The sequence below is a fragment of the Pocillopora verrucosa genome, chromosome 10 (genome assembly GCF_036669915.1).
Source record: "Pocillopora verrucosa isolate sample1 chromosome 10, ASM3666991v2, whole genome shotgun sequence".
Classification (NCBI taxonomy): Eukaryota; Metazoa; Cnidaria; class Anthozoa; order Scleractinia; family Pocilloporidae; genus Pocillopora; species Pocillopora verrucosa.
In genome coordinates, this window is record NC_089321.1 from 4,498,737 (window position 1) to 4,509,548 (window position 10,812).

At 38.7% G+C, this 10,812-nt stretch overlaps 1 protein-coding gene across 1 annotated transcript; it reads left to right on the forward strand.

Annotated features, from left to right (window-relative positions):
• The first annotated feature begins 3,639 nt into the window (after window positions 1–3,639).
• On the forward strand, window positions 3,640–10,538 carry LOC131788106 (uncharacterized). The gene is made up of 3 exons (XM_059105167.2): window positions 3,640–3,898; window positions 8,282–8,398; window positions 10,010–10,538. Exons 1-3 carry the CDS (start codon window positions 3,640–3,642, stop codon window positions 10,420–10,422), a joined length of 789 nt encoding a protein of 262 aa, XP_058961150.2. The 3' UTR covers window positions 10,423–10,538.
• The last annotated feature ends 274 nt before the right edge of the window (window positions 10,539–10,812 follow it).

The window sequence follows — 10,812 nt, forward strand, 5'->3', positions numbered from 1 at the left end:
TTTCATTCTATTATCGTAGGCTAAATACCTTTGTCGCGGGAAAAACTTCAGTGTTTTGCCGGTCTTTTTTTTATTATTATTTCTAAATATACCTTACATCGTTCTCTCGGGTATGAGGAGAACAATGGGTCAGAGTCCCGATCGTTTGTTTGCACCATGTTGTAACGCCAAAAATTTTCTTTGAATAACGCAAGTCATCGATTTCGAAAACCTGGCGCCAATTAAGAACGAGTCCCATAGGAAATATTTTTCACAATTTTACCATCGAAATGGTAAACCACTACCAGCTGGAAAAACATCTCAATCGCTCGCAGAGACTACTAAATAAAAGCCCCAATTTTCCAGAGAGGGCATGCAATATACGCAATTCTGTGAACCATTCATATATCGCGTGACAAAGCCAGATGATATTCTGTTTCAGGGTTTATTTTGATCTATTGAAAGCAGCCACAACTGACAAACAAGAGATTCTTTTTGTCGAGACTAGACTAGACTAGGTCGACTAGGAACATGCCAGATGAAGACTATTCGCAGTGTTAACTAGAACCGTTTTGAAATTCTGACTTCCAGACCGTTTTCCTTCGAGTGCCTGTAGATCAAGCCTGCCTTCAGGTTGGATTCTTCAAAGGAGCTAATGACTTTACAATCGTTAAATCTTAAATTTAGGGGAGTTTCTGAATAAGGAATTTATAAATAACATTTGAACGCGGATAATGATGGAAACAAATTTGCAGAAAAGAGGGTTAGTGCGATGATTGCGTTCTGTGTGCTAAATCTCGAGGGAAACTGCAAGAATTCTTTCAGAGTGTATGCGTGTTGTTTTGTAAATAACACTGTAACGCATTTCACTTGTTTGTGTGTCCTTTTCAGCGACGCGATATGTCTGTATTGACCAGAGTGCAAAATTTTATTCTTTAATTTTGGTCTTCTACACTCTGCGCATAGTTCATGACCTGATAATTCAACGAAAATTATCGAGAGGCGCCTTGACACGAGCGCAATTGAGCAAATACATGGATTTTCATTGTTTTTAGCATGTCGGTGGATGAAAGTCAGAGATATACCCGCTGGTTTGAGGCAATCGCTGATCTCATTGGTGTATAAACCATGCATAATACTGATATGCTTTTTTAGCCCGATTAACGCCTGCATTTTGAGAATTCTTTCGTACAAATTAGTAAATTTTTGATATGCAAGTTAAGGTCTAAGAGAAGGGTCTCCTCTGATCACGTTGGTATGGAAAATATTTCAGGTAAAGTTTCCATATTTAGCTTGTGAACTAACTGACTACATCATGTAACTCCGTGAGCTATATTATTGCAGTCGCCACGCGCTGGACAAAATCTTTGAAATTTACACTTTCGATCGCTGTCTACTCAGGTGGTCTAGCCAAAAATCATTTTTGGCTTGTGGCGACGCAAATAAAGAGAATTGGAGAACAACTAAACTATTTTTGAAACGTGTCCTAACTCCTTTTCGTAGGCAAAAAATAAAAGAAAACTTTTTTCGACGGGAAGTCGAGAGGACCACTCTCAGCGAAAGCGGTGATTAAAAAAGTCACGTTTTCTGTCCCGGAGAGGCAAATGCATAGTGGCCGGCACGTACGCTTGACCTTCAAAATAAGTTCACGCGTAATATTTACGCATCCACAATTAAGGATGTTTTAAGAAATAAAATTTAAAAATGAACTACAGTTCGACTCAATACTTGCTCTAACCCTGTTCAGAATGTCTAACGACAGACAAAACGTTGCAACATTATAAAGGAGTAGAGGGGACGAGGATAAGAGTATTCTGTTTCAGAATAATGTGATCTCGGTCGTGATGAGTGACCAGTTCTACCGCTAATTGTACTCTTGACAAGGTTCGATTATAACTACGAAGGGTTAACGTTGAGAATAACCATAAATTCCTAACAGGGTAACGTACTTAATTTTGGATTATTTATTAAGCACGTAACAAAGCCAGAATATTTCATTCATTATCACTTAATGGTTTGTGATTTTAGACTGTTCAAGTAAACCGCAACTAAAAAAGATTATAGTCACATCTTAGTTGTGGTCTTAACATTACGCGTCACGTCTTAGCTCTTTGTCACCCTCCTTTTATTGCTGACAATTTTTTAGTTTTGAATACTCAATGATTGAATGATCTTTGAATACATGGTGGTTCGTTTTCCGTCTTTCGATTGTTTAAAACATGTAGTCATGTCAATATAACGACGGAAGAGCTTACTATATATTTTATAGTAATTAGAAATTGTATTGTTCGTATGAGCGATACAGAAAAGGGGAAGCAGATATACAGGAACAATTGGAAGTGATTAGAAAGTCAAATAAGTGCGACGTCTTACAAATAGGCATTAATAACGTTGTGCTTGTTAGACGGGGACTCGCCAGCAGCCGGGCTGGGTTGCTCTATGTAATGCAGTCAACATCTACTCGTTACCCACTGGCCGTCCAGTATTGGCGGGCACAGAGGATAGTTGAGTCATCAAAAGCTGAAAACACATTTTGGAAAGACAATTGTTCGTAAGTAAGTGCATCATAATTTAATCGTCCACCGAATAACTTCAGAAATACTTGTTTATATCATAGAGGTTTTAAAGTAACCTCTGGCATTACTCGTCGAGAAACGTACCTGTTGTTAGAAGACAGTCGACACAATTTAAATGAAAGATTCTTAATGCCATCTCTTAACTTAGCATAACCATGTAATATTGTCAATGTAACGATCGAGGAGGTTGCTTCAAATTTTTATAGTATTTAGAAATTGCATCTCTGACATCATTTGTCTGGAGTCTTTAAATTTGCTACTTATTAAAGGAATTCAGTCTTCATCTGAAAAAAAATTTCGCTGTGACCAGATACCCGGGAGCCAGGCATGGTCTCAAATTGACTATATGCCCGGCAGTCAGAAAAGTTCTCAGATTTTCCACTGACAGGTTCTTTCAAACTTCTTAGGATTAACATGATGTTTGTTTAGAAATGTCAAGCGATTCAAAAAATTTATTTGTTTCCTCCGTGGACGAACTCTCCGAGATTGAGCGTACTATAACATCACTCGGTTGTCGACACTTAGAAATAGCACGGCTTTTATAAGACTGCAGGGCACGGTCTCGAACGGACTAAGATGAAGACTATTCGCAGTTTTCCCTAGAACCGTTCTAAAATTCTGACTTCTAGACCGTTTTCGTTCGAGTGCCTCTAGGTCAAGCCTGCCTTGAGGTTGAATTCTTCAAAAAAGTTAATGACTTTAAATCGTAAAATCTTCAATTTAGGGCAGTTTTCTGGATAAGAAACTTATAAAAAATATTTGAACGCGGAAGAGAAAGCAGTTAAAAGTTATGTTTTTCTGTCCCTGAGATGCAAGAATACGTGCGTACTATGCTTGACCTTCAAAATAAGTTCACACGTAATATTTAGGCATCCAGGGGAAGCTTGGATTCTTTCAAGCAGATATATAGGAACATTACCTGGGGTTGGACGTGATCAGGAAGTAAAATAAAATCTTACCAAAAGGCAATAGACACGCTGTACTTGTTAGAGTGGAACTCATACATGCATAGCGCACAGCTAAATCAAGTTCCAAGCCATTTGGTTCCGCAGCCTTTTGACAGTCAAGAAAGCTAACTGCAAGTATGTCAGTCAATCATAAGCACATTATGAGGAAATTCTACGATCAGCTCTTAGAAGAGGTTGATCCAGACAGGATTGGTACCCATCTTGCACAAAGTAAAACGATCACCGAAGCAGAACTACGAGCATTGAGTATTCAGAAAGGAAGAACGCAGACGTTGTTGAGGATGATAGCCGATAAAGGACCAGAGGCGTATGAAGAGTTTGTTAAAGCCTTGGAGAAATGTAAATGCTTTGTCGTTTATTATCTTCTAAAAGAAGGTAAGTCGGTACTTGACCGAAACACTTTTCAAAATCAGACCACCGTACTTAGCAAAGTCAGACGTTTCCCTTGCAGACAAACATAACGTAACGTGTGGTAAAGTTCAAATTCTTAAGAGAGAGATCGCCTAATATGAAAGACAATATACTGATAGATTTAGACAAGCCTAAAAGCGGAGCTCTTGTTAGTTTATTTTCCATCCCTACAGTAGACTGAAAAAAAACTGTTTCACTCCAGATTAATTAATTACGCGTGAAAGCGCAACAATCGTCAAGAAGCTATAATTGAACAATCACAAAACGAAACTATCACTGATTGATCGTGCATGAGAGGCAACGAACGTTGAGGACAACCATCGGGTAAATATTTCCTTTCTATGGAATTGTAATTTAGTAGAATCCTTACTCATCATAATCGCTGTGTATTTTTGCCATAGATTTCGAACGCACATGTGTATTAACAGATATTAAAGAACACAGTTTGAAACCGTTGGTTACAGCAATACATTTGTTGTTTACAACAATACAAAAACTGTAATAAAACTTTTAAGTACTTGCTGTAGAAGAGTTTCCTCAAGGGGATATAGGAACCAGTCCGGAGGGTGGGAAGAATTGACGAAGTCTGGAACCTGGGGACGATTTTCTCACAACTTACAAAGCGATCAACACGAGTGCTAGGCAGCGGTATCTTCAAAAAGGTTAGGACCTTCTCTGTTGTTCCTGATGTTTTGAGCAAATTTTCGAAGATAGGGAATGTTTTCTTCTTCAGATGAAGAGTATCATGTCAGCATAAGTTGAAAGTGTATTCTATTGAGCGTGACTGTTAATTTCAGTTTGGGAAGCTGGGGACGATTTTCTCACAACTTGCAAGGCGATCAACCAAAATTGAAATAAACGACAGTAGACTACTTCGCGTGAAGACATCACTGGTCGATTAAAGAGTAAACAGAGAGAACAATGAGCCAGTAAAACAATACGCCAGAATCTTATGGGCTTCTCTTATATCTTCACTTGAAGTTGCCAGGTATGACTGCTTGCCCCACCGTTTTTTCCAAACATTTCAAACTCCTCTGTTTAGCGTGAAAATTAAAAAGAAGAGTAATTTTCAACTCCTGTTTAAACCTGTGATTTTTTTAAACTTTTTCTCTTTTGGCTATTCTTGTTTTATGACTGTCGTCTGGAGATACACGACGTCTTTTTGAGATTTTTTTCTCTTATTTAATTCGGTAAACTATGCTGTATCAGCATGTAATGTGGGTGTCTTTAAGAACAGTTGAGATAATACCTGGATTTCATTTTTACATCACAGAAATAAATTCTAAACATCAATCAAGTTTTCTCTCTAGTTTTAAAGTTGAGTTGAAGTTGTTATTGGCTATATCAAATAAATTGAAAAGTTTTCGATGGTATATTCTCACGTTTGCAGATAATTGTTCCATTTACTGGAAGGTGGAGTTGTTGCAACATGTTAACATGAAACACAACAATAAATTTTATTGATAAGTAAAAAATTTTCATTTGACTATCTACTGGCAGGTCTTTGTATTATATTTCAACTCAACCATTTCCCACAACTTGTAAACACCATTACATATTAATTAGTCTGGGAAATGAAAAATTTGTGGCATAAAAACCATGTTTGAAATGCCATGTCCATAATAGGCTAACAGGATTTAGGAGGGTGTATGTGGGAATAGGCTCTCTTGTCTGTATTATTGATTTGCTAATCCCTCCTGTTGGCGATGTTTTGATGAGGTTTTCCAAAGTTCCTTGGGTAGTCTAACACCGTGAAAGTTTATCTTTGAGAGTGAATATTCTTCCTATCTAGTGTCATGTAACTGCCAGGACCCCGTTTAATTACACGATCACAGCTCGGACGCTTCTTGAAAAATGTGATGACTATCAATTTCACATCAAAATCAAATTACCGTGTCAGACCTAACGTAAACATGAACATCGCTGACTCAATCTCATGTTATTTCAATTTTGAGAAAGGCCATTTCTTCGTTCTTAGGGTAAAAAAACAGATCTTCGACAAAGCACGATTTTTTTTTTCATGAATAGAGTAGATTCTGCGGTAGTTAACTGAAGAGAAAAATAGGTAGAAATTTGCTCACGCCGTTCGCTATCGTTTGAAAACTTTCAAGGCAAAACATAATCCGTAAGATAACCTCTTTTCCCTTAACACCAACTGTATTAAACATTCCGAACGATATGACAAGAAATAACCTAAGAATACGAACACTTTGAAATGTTATTCGAGCGATGAACCAGCGCGAGGGTTTTTAGGCGATGAATGCCAAAGTCATTGTTTTACCGAAACTTAATTTGAATTATAAACTGAAGCTAATATCAAACAACGATTGGTAAAAAAATGTTTGAATTTTTCTGGGCCTTAGCGTGAGAGAAAACTCAGATAAGACACGACTTACCTCCTCTTCTTTCTCGGATCCTTTGTAATTCGCTTCTCTTTGTTGATGACCTGTTTTCAGTTTGTTTTCAGGAGCGTCTTTGTATTTCCTTCTCACCTTGCTCTTCACTAGATATTTACCTTTTCTTGTTCACTTTCGCGTTCCTCTCGCCGTATTCTGCCTATTTTGGCGTCCTTTCTAACTTTCTTTGGCGTTTTTATCGACTCGCTTTACGCCTTTTACTTCTTGCTTTCTTTGGTCGCTCTGTCTCTTTCTTTCCAGCCTATTTTCACTCAAAACCCTCTCTCCACGAACTTGAATTATAACAATTTCCTTCGGTTGACAAAGCTTTAGCTCTACCGGTATCGTCACTCTGCGAGTTGATTAGAAATCGTAAAGTACTGAGAATTATTGTTTAACTCCAACCTCATCAGTTTGATTTCCCGCTCAAAACGCGGGTTGCGAATTATTTTCTTACGCGGCTTCACATCTACTATCCCACATGAAGCCCTCGTTGTTTAGCTGCACTAAAGCTTGGCACTCGAGTATGAGCACTTCATTGTAATCTGCTGGTGTCTTTTGGCGCACACTAATGGGTATCTAAGTTACGCACGCAATCGCGCCTGCGCATTACCTTTTCCCTTGCCCTTCCATTACGTAATAGCTAAGATAGTGCCTGCGGTGCAGTTGGCCGCGCATGCTAAAAGTAGCACCTTGTACGGTCGGTCTACGGTCGTAAGTCTAAATTTTTTTAGGCCTGATGGGTTACTACTATTTCGTTTAATTATTGCTCCGTTATAATATCCTGTGATTCTCTACCCAACTGAGGCAAAGCATTGCTTAGTAAAAATGTAAAAATGCAAAGGATCCACTCGGTCCATTATTTCAAAGTGAAGGAAGAGAAGTTCCAGTCTCCTATATACTTGAAGCTAGCCTGCAGTGCAGGTGTCTTATTAGTATAGGTAATCACATGATTGCGAGATCAATTTGGGAAAGATCAGCACGAGCAAATTTTTCAAAGGATAACCAAATTGCACAAGCTCGTAGGACGAGTGCAATTTTTAGCCTTCGAAAAATTACGCTCGTAATGTTCCCCGTTTTTATCAGGAACTGTTGTTTAAAAGTCCTCGAGAATTTTTATTCAGGGCCTCCGGTTCACACTCTCATATCGTTTTTGGAAGCCAGACTTTTAGCCAGTTTTTCCTTTGCTTGGGGTTCTTTTGGCATTCTCCCTCAAATTCTGATTGAAAACGTTGTTACTTTCTCCTCACCTGTCCGCCATAATGTCTTGTTGTGCTTTCACTTCTAAACTATCAATCAACTTAATTTCAACTTTCTGCAGCCAATTTCAACTTTCTCCACTCAATTGATCCATAAGAAGCTAGCGATCGGTTATTCAACCAGCCATGTTTGACTTGGAGTTAAAGTCGAAGATGGGGGAAAGGGGCGGGAAAAGGCAAAGGAATATAAATTCATAGCCCCACCCCCTCTCCCTTCCTTTCCTTTATACTGTCGCTCGGTCCCTTGGTACAAATTTTTTCTCTCCCCAGTCCTACCCTGCCGTAAAAATCAAGGATGGCAGCTATAATTGTCACCAAAATAAATCTGAGCGCTCGCCCGTCGAAATTGCGCCTGCTCTGCAGGCTACTGTCAAGCCGATGCAAATAAAGTTGTTCTAAGGACTTAATATCAGCTGATTCTAGAAAGGTTTCGTGTAACATAAATTGAGGATGTTAATAGATGACGTTGTTGTTCTCCATTTTACCAACACGCCAATAATAGGACTACAGTACTGTATGTGAGGGAGCACATACGTCTCATTAAGACCTTACATTATGTCCTTTTATTAAAATAAGCGACATAATTACTGAACTGACCAACTTTTAAGTATAATTAATGAAAAATAAGTATTTTATGAACTAATTTCAGTTAGAAAATTACAAATTGTGTGACCACTCTTGCTGTTTTGTAGAAAAGGCTATAGGTGACTGCAAACTTGAAGAAACCAAAGAGGAACTCAGGAAAACTGAAAAAGAGCTCTTACTTGTGAAGAAAAAGGCCGCAAGAGAGAAGGAGACACTTAAAAAAGGTAAGAATCACGGTGCTAAACCAGCAAAACGAATTCATGTATAATGTTTTCATTGACAAATCCATTTGACAATAGGTGGTTTATTAAAAAAAAATTTACTCTTATCAAATGCGTTGATGATGTAAATTCTTCTGTGCGAAATGACAAAGGGCTCAGGCTCGAAATGTCGGCTTAGAAACTCTTTACGCCGGTGGCCAATTTACGTTATCAACTCAGTTGATAAAACCAAATTATCTTGTCATACTTCCCCATCAGCGCAGCACCACAGTTTCTTTTGAAACATACCCCCTTTATTAATTTGTGGTTTATGAAAAAGTTTTGCTCGCGTATGGACCGTGGCTGTGAACCGTGACATTTAATTCGAGTGATTTCACTGGTATCGTATAAATAGACCATCTCCGAACAATAGGCTAGAACAAAGCTGGTGCCAAAAATCTAAGAATATTGCACGTAGACCTCAGTATTACATTGCGTAACTAGCTTCCAACCTGCAGGGTCACGTATTCCACGCCCGCGGAGTCTGCGGCATTATAAGCCTTAAAACAAAAATTCATTCAGGGATGTTGCCTCGGGAAAAACTTCAATCTTGTAAAATGTTTTTTAGTAATACTACATGGGATAGTTTGTTTCAGCGATTCATTTTAAAATTTTTGGTATTTTGTTAAAATAATCAGTAAATATCGCGTTTAAAGCAATTGAAACGTTGTCTTCAGAAAAGTATCTACCGTGATGATTCGATTTAGTACTGGGGCGAATATTTAGTAATGGTACTTCAAAGGAGGGCGCTTATTTGAAACAGGGCGCCTATCAAGGGCGCTGTCACAGCGTTTGGCGTATCCACGTGTCTACAGAATCCCCGTTTTTTTGTTTGCAATTTGTGAGGTCTTTATGTACTGAAGATCTCAAACAAGTGGTGCAAAACATTATATCAATAAGGATTTGAGTATTCTAACTACTCTAAGGCGTAGAGTTGACAAAAAATAATCACCTTAAGGGCCTGTTTACATGAAAGTGGGGGACCTCAGGTAGGTGAGGTAAGCCGCCTGTTTTTGTAATCTCTTATTTTAATCTTGATCACGATTAAATGATAGGTTGGGTGACCTTCTTAGGAGGGTTGTCCGGTCTGCTGTTCCTGAAAAGAAAGAAAATAATTTACGTTTTTCCGGCAGCGTTTTACCATACGTCGTCGCGGTGACATCTTAAACTCGTTTATTACGAGTTCGATAACAACCTCGAGAAACTTCACCACGGCATCTCGGGGTTGTAAGATTGTATGTAAACGCGAACGGGTTCCCCACATTCATGTAAACAGGTCTTAGCTCGGTTTCTGCGTTTCTGTGATGTACAATTATATCTTAAAATAATAAAATCCCAACAATAGGTGTTAGAATTATTAGATATCGACTAGAGCTGACAAAGCTGACAACGACACCATTGCAACCTCATTGGAAAGGGATACCTATATCACTGAGTATCTCTCATCTTCTAATTTAGTTTAAGGTAAACATTTAACACCCAAAACGCGGAGATACCACAAACACCGTGACAGTGCACAATTTTTTTTTCGAGAAACAGTAAATGATCAATGACATAATTTTCTTTGCATCGTAGATATTTCAAGTACAATTGATCGGCAAACAGTCGTCGCTGCAGAACACATTCTGTTAATCATTGATGACATTGCACAAAACTGGAGGGATCTGTGCGTTAGGTTGAAAATTCCAACATCAGTGATCGGCATTATTGATGCTGATGGCAAAAATGTCCGCAACAAAGGCTGGGAGGAGTGCCTCAAGTGGACATACAGACAAGCAAGTGGGGCTACGTTAGGGGTTCTTACAGATGCCCTTGAAAATGTAGGAAAAAGAAGTTCTGCGCGTACACTGTTAGGTACAGTGGAGCCCTGCATGACGGCCACCTCGGTAATACGGTCACCTCGTTATTACGGCCGCTATGTTTTGGCTTTGCAAAACGGCCATACATTTCCTGGTCACTTGTTGATACAGCCAACGGCCACATTTTAAATCCCAAACAGTAGAATCCCCTATAATTTAACACCGTTAATACGGCCCTTAATTTAGAAAGTAATATTACTAATCGAACAGCCGATTTAATTCACCAGTTTATAAGCAACACTCCTCACTGTTTTCATTACAAACATGATAGAGGAAATAAATCTTGACGCTAACACCCACTAACATGCCAGCCATGTTAAGATATGGGAAGGACCTTTCTATTTTCATACAATCAGGAAAAATACCTTACGAGTTGAATAAATGTACTGCATTCGTAAGGGGGGTGGGGTGGGGGTGGGGGCTGAAATACAGTAATAGGGACTAGGAGAGGATAATCCCCTGAGCTTTTCGTGGAATGAATTCAAATTCTGCTTTCCTTTGAATTGGGAAGAACAGTAC